At 45.5% G+C, this 18,993-nt stretch overlaps 1 protein-coding gene across 5 annotated transcripts in view; it reads right to left on the bottom strand.

Annotated features, from left to right (window-relative positions):
* unc13c (unc-13 homolog C (C. elegans)) overlaps positions 1–18,993 on the bottom strand; it is a 794,870-nt gene that overhangs the window by 659,738 nt on the left and 116,139 nt on the right. For all 5 annotated transcript variants that reach the window (XM_085968794.1, XM_085968796.1, XM_085968795.1 and 2 more), the window contains exon 8: positions 7,229–7,388. In XM_085968794.1, the coding sequence (XP_085824920.1) occupies positions 7,229–7,388 (160 nt within the window). The remainder of the gene's footprint in view (positions 1–7,228; positions 7,389–18,993) is intronic.

An 18,993-nucleotide genomic window follows, 5' to 3' on the forward strand; every position in this document is an offset into this window, starting at 1 on the left:
GTTTTTCATTTTACAAAGTATACTTTCATTGTGCCACTGGAAGCATCGCAAACACAAATCATTCCCATTTGACATCACCGTTTTCAGGCACAATACAATAACTCCTGCCCGCCGAGACAACTCCCCAGCACAAAAAAAACCCCACAATCGTTCCCATTTGGCAAAACAACTCCTCAGCTCTGAAACAAATCATTGCTGCTCAGCAGCACATCTCCCTAACTCAAAAACCAAAATCATTCCTGGGCGGCAGCACAGCTCCTTAGCGCTAAACCCAATCTGATTCTTGCTTGGCAGCACGGCTCACCAACTTCAAAAAGCTGCCATCAAACCAGTTCGACTGTCAACGACCAGACACCTGCCTTTGGCTGAAAAAATCCAATTAAAAACTTTGGCAGCTTCTCTCACAAGAATATTCCATTATAAACAGCTGTCGTCTTCACTACTTTTTTCTCTCCCTTCCTCCCACATCAATTCCAGCTGCAGTTTACAACCCTGAAACATTTAGATAAGTCTTCCAAATTCCTGTTAATGACTGCTGGCCATTATAAAGATGTCTCGCTTGTAAAGTCTGTGGGTTATATGGTGAATTAATACACAGACTACAAGAGTAACTTTAACAGGACTTTACTATTCGAAGGTCAGGGCGAATCTGCCCAATAAATCCTTACACAGCACTTATATACCGGTGTGGTCACTCCCGGTATTACAGTATACAGCAGCCAAGATAAAGTAGTGCAACATCTAAAATAGTTCTCTTAAAGGTGGACGGTTACATACAATAGTTCTCTTAAAGGTAGAACGGTTACATACACTACATCGCTCCTTTAAAGTATCTTCACCATTAACTCTTACAGCGACACTAATAATTGCTTTTCATAGTGCAGCGAGATGACTTACTGAATACGAGCACTTTACCTTATTCAGAAAATATCAAGTTGATGCTGGTTGGTACCAACATCTGCTTTACAGTGGTGCGAGTCAACAAGTCCAAGTGGTATTGCAGTCCCCACGTCCCTTTATACACCAGAAATGCTCACCAGCATCAGAATGCTAGTGACATTTTTGATGTGAGCCAGGAAGCAACAACTCCTGAAATGAAAAACTTGGTGGTCCAGCAGATCACCTGCAATCTTTGCTAAAGTTTAAAAATATGACCTTGCACCCATTACATTTATGCTGCAGTCCGCATGTAGCTCCTTGAAGTACTGTCGCACCTTACCAAAATTCAAATCACTCACAGCAGCAATTTCAAATCAGTTATATTGCATTTTGCGCATTGGTGTGCCATGAAAACCACATTGAAGCAGCACATAAAATGTAATACGATCATTTTGGTAACCACTGCCTCGGAATGGACGAGCACTCTTTCCGTTACACCATCTAACGGAGAACCAAATACAGGAAACTTTCGATTAACCGGCCACTAAATAACCGGAACGCTCTATCCACCAGCAAAATTCAGGAGTCGGTTCAGATAACTTTTTTTACTTTTAGTTACTTTTTTTTACTCCATTTGTGGTTGTGCAAGCGTGTAGCTGAAGCTGTTGCTAAGCTACAGAGACGCTTGCAACTTGTGCCGATTATTTTGAAGCTGTTAGAGTTTGTTGCTTTATACGGAACTCTGAGCTCCGTATCTTTTACTATAGCGTTCGGTTATCCGGCATTGTTGCTGGACCGGCACCAGGTCGGTCCCGTCCGTGCCGGATACCAGAAAGTTTCCTGTATTGAAAGAGAAGCCGGTCAAACTTGACTGTGTTCTTCGACGAAATAACAGAGAAGGTTGATGAAGGTAGTGCAATCCTGTTCCTCCCGGCTCTACATTGTTAAGTAAGTTTCATAAAACGTACCTTTTTGGTAGCAGGCGATCCCAAGCAACGTTCCCTAGAAGCTGCCCAGGGCCGGCTCTTTCAATGTTAAATTTCACGCAGCCCCCAAGATCTCGTTTTACTGAGTGCAGCCAGTGCCGGCTGCCTCGAGGCAAACGAATATTACAGAGGGGGCCTCAAAAAAGTGTTAGGCCCCTTATTCGCCTACGAGGTCTGTCAAGCACAACTGTCTCTTTTGAAATCCGTGTTGGCTAATTCGATTTTCTCTTTATCCAGCTATGTGGCAAGTTCATCCTTACTGACTCCAAAATTTTCCACATCACAGATGTTAAGCTAACTTGCCCATAATTCCCCACCTTAGCTCCGTCTCCCTTTCTAAAAATGGCTACTACATTGGCCACTCTCTAGTTCCCCAGCACACATCCGCAGGCAATAAAGCCCTGAAATATAATTTAGGACCACTGCAATTTCCTCCCTCAACTTTTTCAGGATCCTAGAACATATCCCTTCAGGCCCTGTGATTTGTCTTCCTTTAGCTTAAAAAAACTTATTTAATATTTTCAGATTTTAATTAATGTTGGGGATTTAAAAAAATTAAAATAATTTTTATTTTCACTTTTCTTTCTGTCTTTTATTTCTCTCTTACTCCCACCTCTCTTTCTCTCTCTCTCTCTCTCTCTCTCTATTTCACTTTCCGTACATGATTTGGCATTGAATTCAATATTCTAACTTACACTTCCTGGTTCAGACTCTGCATACCTCAGTAAGAATTCTTCAGTCTGATTGGTTAAGGATACACAGTTGCTTGCCCTGTTCACACAGGTCCCAGATGCCCTGTAGAGGTCGTCACACTGAAATGGATTTCTAATTACCTGCAACTTCCAGTGCAAAAGCCCACAGAGAGTCTGTGGCACCGTCCATTCCCCACTAACCGCAAAATCCGGGCCATTGTTTGAGGAAGGAGTTTTGCACACATTTCAGGAATTGCATTTGCTATTTTCATTTACTCCCTCCCTGTCCCAATTGAGGAGTGGGTAATTCAAATCTCCTGGAACAATAATTTTGTTATTCCTACTCATCTCCTTGATCTGTCTACAGATTTCCTTTTCCATTTCCCTCCAAAAATTATGTGGTGGGTTGTAGTACAAGAAACAAAGAGCTTCAATTTATATCGCACTTTTCTTAACCTCAGGATGTACCAAAAGGCATAACAACCATGCAAGTACTTTTCTCCCCCAAGTGTAGTCACTGTTATAGGGAAAGCGACACCCTTTGTACAGACAGCAAGGTTTCACAAACCTTGTGCAATAAGAAAAATGACCTAATGATCTGCTTTTGGTGAACTCCCTGCTCTTCTTCAAATAGTGCCACAAGATCTTTTACGTCCACTTGAGAGTACATGCAGAGCCTCGGCTTAACATCTCATCCAAAAGACAGCACCCATGACAGTGTAGCCAAAACAGATCAACACAAGTCAGAGGAAGTCATGATCAAACTGTGCGGTGCTCTGGTTAGACCACACCTTGAGTACGATGCCCAGTTCTGGTTGCTCAGAAAGGAGAAAGACTTTCAACTGCTGGAGGCAGTGCAGAGAAGATCATTAGTATAAGAGTACTGACTTATGAGGACAAACCGGAGCAACGGGAGCTTTTCAGCCCAGAAAGCGACATTTGAGAAGTGATCTTTTAGAGGTATATAAAATAGTTAAGGTGATGGAAGAGGTCAATCTGTAAGATTACTTTAACTTGAGAGAAGAACAAGGGGGCAGAGGTTCAAACTACTAAGAAGCAATTCTAAGCCTGATATCAGGAACTATTTCTTCACACAGAGATTGATCAACACTTGGAATTGACTTCCACGTTGAATAGTGGAGACAAAAGCCTGGAACAATTAGGTGCTGTAATGGGGGGACTGTAGGGCCCTTCAAGATGGGCTGCATAGCCTTCCTCATCTGTAATTATTTTGTGATCTATTACTGGGAAAGGAAACACTGCAAATAGTTATGTGATGTCATTTATTTGAGTTATAAGCTACATTTGACCCAGTGTTAATCTTTGCCTGCAAACTTGAGTCAAATGGGAGGTCAGTTAAAATTGCCTGTGGGACTCACCAATCAATGTCTCACACTGATCCCACAGGTTACGATTAAGGCCGGTGCTTCTGAACAGTAGAGGGGAAATCATTGGTGCCCGACGGCTATTTTAACTGTGGGCCTGAGCAGGGTAGCCTCCAGGCCTCACAAGGGAAGTTTAGACCTCGCATGCCCCAGGCTATTCCCCTCACCAAGTGCCAGGGACACTGCACTCCCGCCCACCCGCCGGTTTCGGGCAGGAAACTGACCAGGAGCACGCGCATGAGATTCTGGAGTTAAAATCTCAAGCTCATGTTGCCACGGTCAGGACAGGCGCAGGGATCAGGGTCCAAGGCGCCCTTGATATTGGGCCTCACACCTCATTGTAATAGAGCTCGTATGGCGCAACAACCTGCCGCCGAAGGCTAGAGAGAAATCGGCCCACTCTCATGTCACAGCAGCTCTCAGGTAAGTGGATCCTAGGGTCAGGTCGGGGCCACGGATCAGGCCGCAAAGCCTGGGAGATCAAGGGGCTCGGACCAGGGCCAGGAGACGGTGGAAAAATAGAGGATCGGGGCTCGGGACCGGCGGCAATCGGGAGAGTGGTTAAATGTGTGATGGTGCTGGCTGCTTCAGGGCAAACCAATCTTAGGGAGCGAACCTCAAGCAGGCATTAAGACTGTTACACAGAGGGTGGTGAATCTTTGGAATTCTCTACCCCAGAGGGCTGTGGAGGCTCAGTCATTGGGTATATTCCAAACAGAAAGTCGATAGATTCCTGACTAGTAAGGACATCAAGGGATATGGTGATAGGGCCGGTGAATGGAGTTGAGGCAGAAGATCAGCCGTGATCTCACTGAATGGCGGAGCAGGCTCGAAGGGCCGAATGGCCTACTCCTGCTCCTATTTCTTATGTTGTTATTTGCATATGCAAAGGGGCCAATGCCTGCTTCAGCCATGGGTAAAGTGCATGTCTTGTTTGTCCTTACCCAATATGGTGGGCGACACACTTCTGGTCGGATGTGTGCACGCGCTTCCTACCCACCATTTTGGGCCCTTAGGTGTCCAGGCAGTGCCCAAAAAAATGGGTGTTGCGCTTTGCAATTTCTAGGCCCGCATGTAATTATATAATTTGTGATCTCATGAAATGTTTACAAATTATTCTATAATTTAGCTTTTTTATTCTTTGCAAAACTTCGAAACAAAATTTAATTGTAAAGGATGCAAACCGACATATTAAAGTAAACGCATTTATTAACAGAAACAAAGTAAAAGAATGTTTTATCCCAAAATATTTCTAGATAGCTTTAAAAATTGGATGTTTAATTACCTTATGTGACATATTTCAGAAAATATTATGACATACTTTAGGAGCAAATATGTTACTCTCTGAAAAACAAGTGGACTTATTTATTTTACTGAGCTTTAACTATTGATTCACTTTGGTCATTGAATATTTTGATGCATGACCTAGTGGCCCTGAGCCAGTTAAATGAGATTTTTAAAAGGATATATTAATTTTAGGTGTGGTGATCATCATTCTTTTAATTAAGGTAGCCTCTGTATACCAAAGTCAAAGTAACTAGGGAGTGAAATTGGGTGCCTTTGCGCCTCCTGTTAGCACCTCTGGGGGGCGCTAACTGGGCGCAAATGCTTTGCAACTGGGCACAGCGCGGACATCGACTCCTGCCATATTCGGCGGGAGTTTTGTGGTGGCACTATGGTGTTGTGCCCCGATCTCCTTTGCCCGGAGATCGTGACGTCATTGGCGTGCACATCGCCCCGGTCCCGAAATTGACTTCTGCCCCCTGCAGCAGCGCCGGTCGAAAACACCGACAGCTGCAGGAGGCGTGCGTCGGGCGGCCAGCCGCTTTGGGAACGACAATTAAAAGCAAGGTGGCCGAAGTAAGTGGGAAAAAACACCTTACCTTTCCTGTTCTAGTTTTTTCACGGATTCTTGCCGGCAATCGATCAGCCCGGCACTCTGCTCGAGTGCTGGGCTGATCGCGCGGGATCGTGGCTGCCTTGGTGGTCCAGGTAGGTACTTTTTATATTAGAGCCTGCAGCGATGGCCGTTCCCCTTAATGGGGGGAAGGAGCCTTTGAACGCAGCAGCGCTGCACGGCCCAGTGTACAGCGCTGCTGAAGTGTCCGCCCCGTTATTCGGGGTTAGCGCTACAAGAAGGAAGTGGAGAGCTTGATTTAACGCTCCACTTCCCTCTTGGCGGGCTGAAACTCAATTTTGCGGTCGCGGACGCTAATTAGCACCGGGTGCTAAATTTAGCACCCAGGCGATGTTAGCGCCCCAAAATGGTCAATACCGAATTTTTCCACCTTAAACTCTGAGGCATCTCTCTCCTTGACACTATTTAATGTGGAAAAATTGCCAATATATTTATCAGATTTGCATGTTAATTCTGCTGAATTCGTCTGTTATTAAGAAATCAATTGAAAACCATAGGCAACCGCATTTTCTCAGGCATAGTGCAAGGCCAGCTCACTGAAGTATTTTTCAGGCTCTCTCACTGCACAGTGCATGATCCCCTTGGAGTGCCACAAATGTTCGGACTAGAATGCGATGCCTCAGCAACTAGCAAAGGGCTGTTGTGAAGCGGCCAAAGGTTTTTGGGCCCCAGGTGTGTTGGACACTTGCAAGTATTTGTCCAAAGGCCAAAAAAGCCAGGGCAAATAAGAAAGAGTGGTGCTAAAGGGAGGAGACAGGCCACCTGGTTCAAGTTTTAAAGTTTGAGCCAGGAATCCCCTTCAATGCCCCTTAGGAACAGCCTCTGTGCATCTGGAGTGCTACTCAGGTGCTCCAGTCACAGTTATATCATTCTTAGGGCCATAATGAGCCTTGAGCACAGGTTATACACACACTGAGGCCTGGCAGCTCTTTGGGCCCACAATGGGCACGTGCCAATCGCTTCCATGCCCTAAAAAAGGAGAAAATGGGGTAAAGGTAGAAATCCTTCGAAAATACAAATTTCCTACTTGGTAGGAGGCAAGAAGTAATGTCACGGAACACCCCAAAAAACAGACTCCAATAAATGTCAGTTCAACACGCATATGACTGTAACTTCCACCAGTTTACAGGCAGTTTCTTTAACTGTTGGTAGAATCCTAGAGGAATCATTTAAAGAAACTAGATGCAAAAATAAAAACAGCTCCAAATTCAAATGATCAACATAATGAAACGTTCACATTTAAGGCTGGGCCTCTACAGCATATCAGATAATCAGCGACAAACTTTTAAAAACATAAATAGCCCTCAGTTTTCATTTAATTAAAAAAATGTTAAAAAGTCATATTTTGAAAATGAATGGATATTCTACCTTAAATCTTTTCCTGGTAACAGTCTCTGTTTGGTTTTGGAGTTCAAGTCAATTAACGCAGAATGGTGCTTCAACTGTCCATTTCCAGCTGTTATTAATGAATTATTAGGATCACTTTGATAGTCACAGTCTAAGTCTTCACAAGCGCTGTCTGTGGGTGCTGTAATGAAATAATCAAGAGTGAGTGTGAAACCTGGCCATAATTCCAACAGCCTTGAAAAACTGTTTCAAATCCTGTATTGCCCTCAGAGATGTCATTGGAGTTCCAACAGCAATCCCCAAGGATGCAGTACTGCACTGATCTGCACAGGTGAATTGGGCTACAAGATGGTAGGCTACACAGCAACACCATACACAATCGGCTCCCAAACTCAAAGGCCACTTGGGAAGGTGCCAACTGTAGCCACTTTCCATTATTTAAAAAAAATTTCTTCATGAGATGTGGGCATCGCTGCCATTTATTGCCCATCCCTAGTTGCCCTTGAGAAGGTGGTGGTGAGCTGCCTTCTTGAAGCGCTGCAGTCCATGTGGTGAAGGTACTCCCACAGTGCTGTTAGCTAGGGAGTTCCAGGATTTTGACCCAGTGACGATGAAAGATTGGCGATAGACTTTCAAGTCAGAATGGCGTGTGACTTGGAGGGGAACTTGGAGGTGGTGGTGTTCCCATGCGCCTACTGCCCTTGTCCTTCTAGGTGGTAGAGAGTTTGGGGGGTGCTGCCGAAGAAGCCTTGGTGAGTTGCTGCAATGCATCTTGCAGATGGTATACACTGCAGCCACTGTACACTGGTGGTGGAGGGAGTGAATGTTTAAGGTGGTGGATGGAGTGCTAATCAAGCGGGCTGCTTTGTCTTGGATGGTGTCGAGCTTCTTGAGTGTTGTTGGAGCTGCACTCATCCAGGCAAGTAGAGAGTATTCCATCACACTCCTGACTTGTGCCTTGTAGATGGTGGAAAGGCTTTGGGGAGTCAGGAGGTGAGACACTCGCCACAGAATACCTAGCCTCTGACCTGCTCTTGTTGCCACAGTATTTAAGTGGCTGGTCCAGTTAAGTTTCTGGTCAATGGTGACCCCCAGGATATTGATGGTGGGGGATTTGGCGATGGTAATGCCATTGAATGTCAAGGGGCGGTGGTTAGACACGCATTTGTTGGAGATAGTCATTGCCTGACACTTGTGTGGCGTGAATGTTGTTTGCCACTTATCAGCCCAAGCCTGAATGTCGTACAGGTCTTGCTGCATGCGGGCACGGACTGCTTCATTATCTGAGGAGTTGTGAATGGCACTGAACACTGTGCAGTCATCAGCGAACATCCCCACTTCTGACCTTATGATGGAGGGAAGGTCATTGATGAAGCAGCTGAAGATGGTTGGGCCTAGGACACTGCCCTGAGGAACTCCTGCAGTGATGTCCTGGGGCTGAAATGATTGACCTTCAACCATCACAACCATCTTCCTTTAGAAGGGAAATAAACAAGACTGGAATTTGGAGAGCTAAGAGGGGTGAGGCAGAAAATAGCTGAGGATTAATGATTTCCAAAAGTAAATGATAATATAATTGAACTATGCCTCACTGATCTCATGTTCAAATGATCCACTTCAATGAGTATCCTAAAGAGATGGCAATTATTTGGAAAAAGCCAACACATGATGGCCTTGAAATTCGGGAGTGCCCATTTTTGGTCACTCGGGCCAGAATTATGAGGTCTGTGGCACCCCTGATATTGGGCCTAGGACCTCATCGTACCGGTGTGGCACTACAGCGCACTGGTGAAGAGTGGAGAGGGTGGCTGAGAAACCAGGCCACTCGTCACACCACAGCAGCCCTCAGGTAAGTGTTTCTGGAGGTCCAGTCACGGATTGGGAGAGCGGGGGTGCGAGATAATGCAGAGATGGGGTCAGGATTGGGTCGGGGGCCTGGAGTGACGCGGGAGGGAGATTGAGGCCAGGGCAGCTAGAGATTGGGGCACGTGGGAGATCGGGAGTCAGGCATTTCGGGAGAGGCGCTAACCAGGAGGGTCCTTTAATGTGGGGTCAGAAGGAGCAGTCCTGCTGGGTTAATTACCTTCTTTGCTGCAGGCATTCCATAGGGCTAGTTTCCCTGAGTGCAGCCAATGATGGCACTGGTTGCCTTAGGGCGAACGAATGTTGGAGCAGGGACCTCAAGCAGGTGTTAGACTCCTTATTTGCATATGCAAAGGGCCGCACGCCTGGTTCGGGCATGGGTAAACGACACCTCTTGTTTGTCCTTACCCATTAGGGCATCCGGAAGTGTGCACGTGCTTCCTGCCCACCATTTTGGGGCCTTAGTAGGCCACATAGAGCCTGAAAAATGGGTAATATGCAGCCTAATTTCCAAGCCAGAATTATGAGGTCTGAGGCCTCCCTGATATTGGGCCTAGGACCTCATTGTCATAGCACTACTGGTGAAGAGTGGAGAGGATGGCTGAGAAATCATACTCTGTCAAGTACTTAACAAAACCAATGACTGAAAAATTTGTATAAAAACACCAGGGGCAAGGGGAGCCCAAGGTTTCCTTGTATGGCCCAGAGGAGCATTCCTGCCCCACCTGGCCCACAAGGAAGCCTAAAATGATATTTTAAACTTACTTGCCCTGGGCCTCTTCTGGCCCCCGATCCACCTCCCTGCAGGTCTGGCCTGACAGGGAAGCAATCACTGCTTCCCCGCCCAAGCCTCCGACTAATATTGCCGTTGGGTCCCAATCTGCATACTTATAGAAGGACCCCGGTTTCCTTTCTACGGGTGTCCCAGATGCCTGCTCAAAAGAGCGTGTTGCCATCGGGTCATGGCGGGAAGGCAGCGGGATCAGAGGGGCCAAGTTATTGCCCTCATTTTAACTGCCCCACCACCCGGTTTCCATCAGGCAGGGGGAATTAATATTGGGGCCAAAGGATTGCAGCATTACCTCATTCAGACAGATCATGTCCCCCAAGTCAATTCTTCAATGTGGTGCCTGAAATGTCTCATTTTAACATGAAGTTTGGGGGGTGGGGGGCGGGGTGGGGAGTGCCCTCTTCCCCCCCTGTAGATTTGTTACTAGAACAACCTTTAACTCACCATCTTAATAAGGAGATAACTGACTTTCAAACTTAAGTCAGAACCAGCTAGAGCAGGTCATGCTATTTTCCTTTTCTTGGCATTACAATTAGCAGCCTGTCCAAGTCCCCATCTTTAGGATACTTACTGAAGTGGATCATTTGAACATAAGATCAGTGAGGCATAGTTCAAATATATTATCATTTACTTTTGGAAATCATTAATCCTTAGCTATTTTCTGCCTCACCCCTCTTAGCTCTCCAAATTCCAGTCTTGTTTATTTCGCTTCTAAAGGAAGATGGTTGTGGTGGTTGAAGGTCAATCATTTCAGCCCCAGGACATCACTGCAGGAGTTTCTCAGGGCAGTGTATAGGCCCAACCATTTTTTAAAAAGTATTGCTAAACCCCTCCATCTCTCTGCTTCCCTAGCTCCCTCTCCTCTTTCAAGACCCTCCTTAAAACTCATTTATTTGACCAAGCTTTTTTCCACACCTCCTAATGTCTGGTTTGAGTTGGTGTCTCTGTGAAGGGCTTTGGGATTTTTTTTTCTGTTAAAGGTGCAGTATTAATGCAAGTTATTGCTGTTGTTCTTGCTGCACGTGCTCCACCTTGGAAGACAGCAACCGTATCAATTTTATTTCCTCAAGCCTTTTCCGCCCCTCCCCACACCTCTCAAAGGCACGGACTCCTTGCTGAGGTATGGCTCCTTGGATGAATGTTGCAAGCTGTTCAACCTGGGTGGACGTCACGTCCCCACTCATCATCAATACGCGCTTCCTTCCCGCAGGAGTTACGGGATAATGATCAGGAGCAGGAAACCTGGCTTATTTTCCTGTCCCTGTTCCAGTGTTGTTCAAGCCAACTGTGCCACTTCAACTGTCCTGCCCAAGGTCAACGAACTAAAATAGCACAGTTTGGGGCTCAAGCTTGGGACCTTCCTGATCTGGCAAATTAAATCTCAATAAAGACCACTTTATACCTTGATAAAATCAGTTTCCCCATTATATAGCGCAACCCTCACTTTCCCCTATCTCACACACCTCAGCAATTCAGTACCCAGCTTGTAATGGTAGTTTGGAAAGCCGGAAGGGCTGGTCCCGGTTGAGCACACGTTTCCAACCTGCAGATATTCACATTCACTTTGCCTGGGGATGGGCTGAGGTTGGGCCAACCTTGGAGGAAGGACATCGGGTACAGGCCGCCTAGGGAGACCCCAAGGATAGCAGAGCACAGTGCAGCATACTCTGAAAACAGCAAGAGCAACTGTGCTGTATTTTTTCGAAAGCTGGCAGAGGTTGGCTGTGCTACAGTGGGGTGGAGAGAAGACCCATCAAGGTGCATGACTCAAGCAAGTGCCTCGAGAACATCCAGGAGAGGAAGAGAACACCAAGAACAGACAGGAGAGAGAGAGAGGGCCCAGTGAGCAATTGGAGAGAGACAGCCTTCATAAGGAGAGACAGCCATGGGTTTAAACTAATTTGGCAGGGGGATGAGCACCAGGATGTAGCATTAGAAAAGAGAAACAAGGTGCACAAAGGATTGGGAGAGACTGATAGCACTAGAGTAAGAAATAGTCCGGTATTAGGTGGGGCCAAACTAAGAGAATACAGAAGCTCTAAGATAGGTTTACAGTGCATGTGTGTGAATGCACCAAGTGTGGTAAATAAGTTTTGTGAACTGCAGGTGCAAATAGACACATGGGAATATGATGTTGTGACGATGGTTCGGGTACAGTCGAGGTACATTCCCACGAAAGGGAAAGGTAGGGCAACCAAAGCCAGAGCTCCCTGGATGACAAAAGAGATAGAGAGTAAGATGAAGCAGAAAAAGGGAGCGTATTACAGATGTCAAGTTGAGAATACAAGCAAGAACCAGGCTGAATATAGAAAGTTCACAGGGGAAATGAAAAAGGAAATAAGAGGGGCAAAGAGAGAGTATGAGAATAATTGGCAGCTAACATAAAAGGAAATCCAAAAGTCTTCTATAGGAATATAAATAGTAAATGAGTAGTAAGGAGGGGTGGAGCCAATTAGGGACCAAAATAGAGACCTACGCATGGAGGCAGAGGGAATGGCTGAGGTACTAAATGAGTACTTTGCATCTGTCTTTACCAAGGAAGAAGATGCTGCCAAAGTCATAGTGAAAGAGGAGGTAGTTGAGATTCTGGGTGGGATAAAAATTGATAGAGGAGGTACTAGAAAGGCTGGCTGTACTTAAAGTAGATCAGTCACCAGGACCAGATGGGATGCATCCGAGGATGCTGAGGGAAGTAAAGGTGGAAATTGCGGAGGTACTGGCCATAATCTTCCAATCTTCCTTGGATACAGGGTGGTGCCAGAGGACTGGAAAATTGCAAATGTTACACCCTTGTTCAAAAAAGGGTGCAAGGATAAACCCAGCAACTACAGGCCAGTCAGTTTAACCTCGGTAGTGGGAAAGCTTTTAGAAACGATAATCCGGGACAAAATTAACAGTCACTTGGACAAGTGTGGATTAATTAAGGAAAGCCAGCTCAGATTTGTTAAAGGCAAATCGTGTTTAACAAACTTGATTGAGTTTTTTGATGAGGTAACAGAGAGGGTTGATGAGGGTAATGCAGTTGACGTGGTGTGCATGGACTTCCAAAAGGCGTTTGATAAAGTGCCACATAATAGGCTTGCCAGCAAGGTTGAAGCCCATGGAATAAAAGGGAAACTGGCAGCATGGATACAAAATTGGTTAAGTGACAGGAAACAGAGAGCAGTGGTGAAATGTGTTTATCAGGCTGGAGGAAGATATACAGTGGTGTTCCCCAGGGGTCAGTACTAGGACCACTGCTTTCCTTGATATATATTAATGGCTTTGACTCGGGTGTACAAGGCAAAATTTCAAAATGACACAAAACTTGGAAGTATAGTGAACAGTGAGGAGGATAGTGATAAACTTCAAGAGGACATAGACAGGCTGGTGGAATGGGTGGACATGTGGCAGATGAAATTTAACGCAGAAAAGAGCAAAGTGATACATTTTGGTTGGTAGGAAGAACAAGGAGAGGCAATATAAACGAAAGGGTACAATTCTAAAGGGGGTGCATGAACAGAGAGACCTGGGGGTATATGTGCACAAATTGTTGAAGGCGGCAGAGCAGGTTGAGAAAGCGGTTAAAAAAAGTATACGGGATCCTGGGCTTCATAAATGGAGGCAATGGGCTGGATTTTCCAAGCCCCGAGGAGGCGGGCATAGAGGCGGGACAGCCTGTAAAATTGGAGAAATTGGGGGCGGGTGGCAAACCCACCCCCATCCTGCCTTCGTGCCCTTTTGCCAGGAGGCGGGAGGATGCGCAGCTTCGGGTCCCGTCTCCTGGAGGCGGGAAAGGCGTTTAATCCTTTTAGCTGACTGTTAACAGGTAGTTAACAGGCAGAAGAAAGGATTAGTGCCATTTTACCTTCACAGGTGAAGGCTTCCCGATCTCGGAGAACCCCGCCAGGTTGGAGGAGACATGGAGGAGATCTGCGGTGGTCGGAGGCACCTGGAAGTAAGGTATAGAGGTGAGTGATGGGTGCAAGTATGGAGTGGTAAATATGCAAGGTGAGTGATTAGTTTAAAAAAGTGTTCACTTACCTTTTTTCCTTCTCCAGCCTTTAGCCGCGGTGGATCGGGAGAGCGAACATCCACCATGTCAATTTCAGGTAATGGCTGATGGACCCTCCGAACCATCAGACATCATAAATTTACTAATTTTCAATGTTTGATGAGTCCTCAACATAGAGACTCATCAAACTAAAGAGAATGTCGGTGTTTGACAGCTTCACAGAGCTGTCAAACGCTGTCATTTCTTCTTTCAAGAAGTCTTGACAGATAGCACGTCTGACGTTGACGTGATCTGTCAGTGACTTCTTCCCTAATTGGCCTGCTGAGCCCGCAGGGCGGGCTTAACAAGCTCAATCAGGGGAAAATCCCTCTGATTGGTCAGGCGAGGATGGAGGCGGGACAATGACACGACAAGCAGCAGTCCCGCCTCCAACTCACCTCCATTCACAAAATCCAGCCCATAGAGTACAAAAGCAAGGGAGTTATGATGAACCGTTATAAAACACTGGTTCGGCCTCAACTGGATTATTGTGTCCAATTCTGGGCACTGCACTTTAGGAAGGATGTGAAGGCCTTAGTGAGGGTGCAGAAAAGATTTACAAGAATGGTTCCGGGGATGAAGGACTTCAGTTATGTAGATAGACTGGAGAAGCTTCGATTGTTTTCCTTAGAGCAGAGAAGGCGGAGAGGAGATTTGATAGAGGTGTTCAAAATCATGAGGGGTCTGGACAGAGTAGAGAGAGAGAAACTGTTCCCACTGGCGGAAGGGTCAAGAACCAGAGGACACAGATTTAAAGTGATTGGCAGAAGAACCAAAGGCGACATGAGGAAAAACTTTTTTCACACAGCGAGTGGTTAGGATTTGGAATAGGTGTGGAGGCAGATTCAATTGTGGCTTTCAAAAAGGGAATTGGATAAGTACCTGAAGGAAAAAAATTTGCAGGGCTACGGGGAAAGGGCGGGGGAGTGGGACTTGCTGAAGTGCTCTTGCAGAGAGCCGGCACGGGCTCGACGGGCTGAATGGCCTCCTTCTGTGCTGTAACCATTCTATGATGAGATGATGAAATGATGAGCATCTGAGGCAGACGGAGGGAGACTGAAGAAGCCAGGCTGAAATATCCTGATAGAATTGTTTGTGGTTGAGGAAAATTCTAAACCAGTCACCCCACAGTCGTCCAGGTACGCAAGACCTATAGCTGTGAAAGTGGACTTGTTTTAGGCTTGAACTAAAGGACTAGAATATACTGAACTATGTTAGCATGTAAAGCAAAGTTCTGTGAAGTAAATTGTATGATGTTAGGCAGAGAACAGATCCTGTAACTGTAAACTAGTCCCGTTTCCTGCACACCTATAAATAAAATTATTGTTCTTGAACATTACAAGAGGAATGGTTCTTGGCCAGTAGGTGTTTAAGAATATTAATAGGCGATGGGGCAAGTAACTGCATCAGCATGATGATCCGCCAACCAGGTTGTAAAGCATTTAACAAAAACATACATTAAAGTGTGTTAAAAAGGCAGAAAAACAGCTCACTGATGGCTTTGTTAGTTAAAGGCGTTTTTACAACTGAAGGTCCCAGGTTTGATTCTTAGTCTATGCTAAGTTATCTCAGCTCCTGATCACTTTCTAGAGACTGCTGATGAAAATTTCTTGTGTGTTGACATCAGGCGAGGACACGATCAGACTCAGGTGTGATGCCCCAAATCCAGCAGTTAAATATTTCTTGTGTGTTGACATCAGGCGAGGACACGATCAGACTCAGGTGTGATGCCCCAAATCCAGCAGTTAAATATTCTACAATTACTCAATTGTCTAGCTTCATGTAATAAGAGTATGTATGTTGACCGAGGTACTGGAAGTTATCCACAACAGTTAGTGCACTGAGGAGAGGATGGGAAGAAGTTGGAGGGATTTTTGTTTTAAAAAAAGGCAGAAACACATCTCAGGGTTCAGACGACATCATAAATCCATCGCCAACATCCTCTGAACCATGAGAAATGAATCTCCTTGAGACATATATTCTTCTGTAGTCTACATGCAGATCAAATTTGCACAGATGAGTTATATTTAGCAAAATGTCTTTAAGCCACTATGAATGTCAGTGGGTGTGACAAATGCCAGCTCCTACGATTAAATCATTTCCCTTGAATTAAAATCTTATTGCATCATACAATATGAACTGCAGTTTTGTTCTGTTGCATGTAACAGAGGAACAAAAGACCTCATGTACATTAGGTTGGAGAGATCAGTTGTCTTTGAAAATAAAGACTCAGTTGGAAATTATTGAGTTCCCTCCTCCTCACCCAAAACGAGAGCATAATTTATTTGCCTAACTATCCATCACGAACATAAATTGTACTCGAGTTGCCATGTACTTAGTACAACAGACAATCCCCCTCACCGCTGCATGCCTCACTGTCTCTCTTTAGCTTACGTTGCATCTGGCTGATTTGTGTTAATAGTCTTTCAGCAGTGTAGCTGTTTTTATTTTTCAGACAATTTCACATGAATTATCCTTCATTGTAATTGTAATTGTAGACCTGCATTTATACACCTGGAACACCTTATAACTTGTCCTTGGGTTTCCTGCCTTGTAATGACCCACATTATTGAACTAGGGGGGAAAAATTGGGTCGCGCCCCAAAGGAGTGCTACTTTTAGCGCCCGGAAATAATTAGCGCCCCCGTGCCCGAAATTCACTGGTAGCGCCCCAAGAGGGAGGCGGGGTTGCTACTGGAAGCACTCCGCCTCCCTCTTGGGGTGCTACGAGTGAATATCATGGTGCTACGTGCCACAGCGCCATGCGTTGCGGCACATCATGCCATGGTACTGCAGGCCTTCCTCCCCTTCTTAAAGGGAGGGGCCTAGCGCAGCATGACCCGGGGCCCAGCTGGGCCACCAGGGATCGAAGTGCCGGCAAAAGAGCCCGGCATTCAAGGGGGGGGGGGCTGCTCAGAAGGCCAGGAACAGCAACCGGGGCAGGTGCTGGTAGGCGACCAGCAACAAAAATGTCCGCCCGGCACCTCCCCTTTAATTTGCGCTGCTCCGGCCATAGGTAGGACCTCCTGACCCTGTCGGGCATAGCGTCCGGCGGTAAGTCAGGGGACGCTACCGAAGATCGCGGCCGAGGCGCTGCGCACGGCGATGAAGTCATCGCCGGAAGCACAGCGCCGCGGGGCGCTAACGGTTACCGCCGCCACTAACCTCCCGCTGAATTTCGCAGGAGGCGTTGACGGTGCCACACCCAGGCGCTAGTTGCTTTGCGCCCTGTTAGCACCCTCTTAGGGCTTACACTGATGGTGGAGGCAGACATTAAAACTGGCAGGAAACTGGGAGGCAATTCAAAAACTAGCAATTTTCTCAGATTTAGCATTATTGCCAGCTTTTCACCTTTTGAAAAAAAGTGACAAATATATTTAAGAAAATTTCTTGCATTAAGTATCTTCCAGGTTGATGAAGCCAAATTAAGGACTTTAGTTATGTGGCAGTTTTACTGATGAATATAAACATGACCAAAGCCCACCGTGCTCACATGCTGAGCTGAGGTTGTTTCGATGGGATGTCACCAAGATGCTAGAGCAGCAATAGTACTTGCAGAATGAATGCTTAAGGGCAGATGCACAGCTGCCTATAAAGAGTTGGAGGGCAAGCTGGCAGCACAAACAAATCAAATATCATCCTCCGGTATTTATTCAGTTGTACAGCAGAACTCCTCTAAGTTGATCCCCAAATCATTGGTTGAGGTAAAAAAATCTAAAAAAAAAAGGTCGAATGAGCATTTCATGTCATCAGTGGAACTAATACTAATGCAACCAATTATAATACTGCAACGACCTCTGGAGGTTTAATGAAGAACTTCTGGTTCTAATGCAACAAAATGTCCTTAAAAATATTTAACTGTTAAAACACTGTGCAACTGTTTTTCACTTCCAAATTAAAGGCTGTCCTCATGCTTGCTGAAAATACTTAACGGATGTGTTGCAATGGATAGAAAAACTCACATCAGATTAATCGGCCATCCGAATATGTTATAATCCCTTTCTGCTCCAACCAATAAAGGCAATTTTTAATAACCTTAGTCCATGATGGGTATAGCAAGCAAACAAAACTTTACATTAAGATGATCATATCCACTGACAATAGTTCTGTATAATGAATTCTATTCTTTGAGTGGCATCTGCTAATATTGCAAAGCTTCAGGCAATTACATGCTTTTTAAAAAAATGTATTCGTTCACGGGACGTGGGTGTCATCGGCAAGGCTGGCATTTATTGCCCACTCCTAATTGCCTGAGAGAAGGTGGTGGTGAGCCACCTTGTACAATTGGCTTGCTCGGCCATCTCAGAGGGCAGTTAAGAGTCAACCACATTGCTCTGGGTCTGGAGTCATTAAGGACATTAGTAAACCAGATGGGTTTTTACAACAATCTGATAGTTTCATGGTCACCATTTCTAATACTAGCTTTTCATTCCAGATTTATTTATTAACTGAATTTAAATTCCCCAGCTGTCACAGTGGGATGTGAACTCACATCATTAGTCTAGACCTCTGGATTACTAGTCCAGTGACATAAACACTACGCTACCGTACCCGATAGTTACATAGAGTCTTTTAAGTTGAATGCATTCCTCCAGCAGTTGCAAGAATTTGAAGTGAACATCATACTATAGTTCAATAATAAAATACTGCGGATGCTGGAAATCTGAAATAACAACAGAAAATGCTGGCAACACTCAGCAGGCCAGGCAGTATCCGTGGAGAGAGAAACAGAGTTAATGTTTCAGGTCTGCGACCCTTCGTCAGAACTGGAAAATGTTAAACACCTGCTTAAAATCGGTTACATCCCTAACTTTTTCCAGTTCTGACACCCTTTCAGGTGGATGTAAAAGGTCCCATGGCACAATTTTGGTCATTCCCCGGTGTCCTAGCCAATATTTATCCCTCAATCAAGATCTGGTCATTATCATGTTGCTGTTTGTGGGAGCTTGCTGTGCGCACATTGGCTGCCACATTACAACAGTGACTACTTGGCTGTAAAGCACTTTGGGACGTCCTCAGGTCGTGAAAGGTGCTATACAAATGCAAGTCTTTTTTTTGTAACAAGCATAGTTTGCTCAATAAGCTGTGATTTAAAAAAAAA

This window comes from Somniosus microcephalus, chromosome 27, assembly GCF_052327205.1.
Source record: "Somniosus microcephalus isolate GS21.2 chromosome 27, FLI_Smic_1.0, whole genome shotgun sequence".
Lineage (NCBI taxonomy): Eukaryota > Metazoa > Chordata > Chondrichthyes > Squaliformes > Somniosidae > Somniosus > Somniosus microcephalus.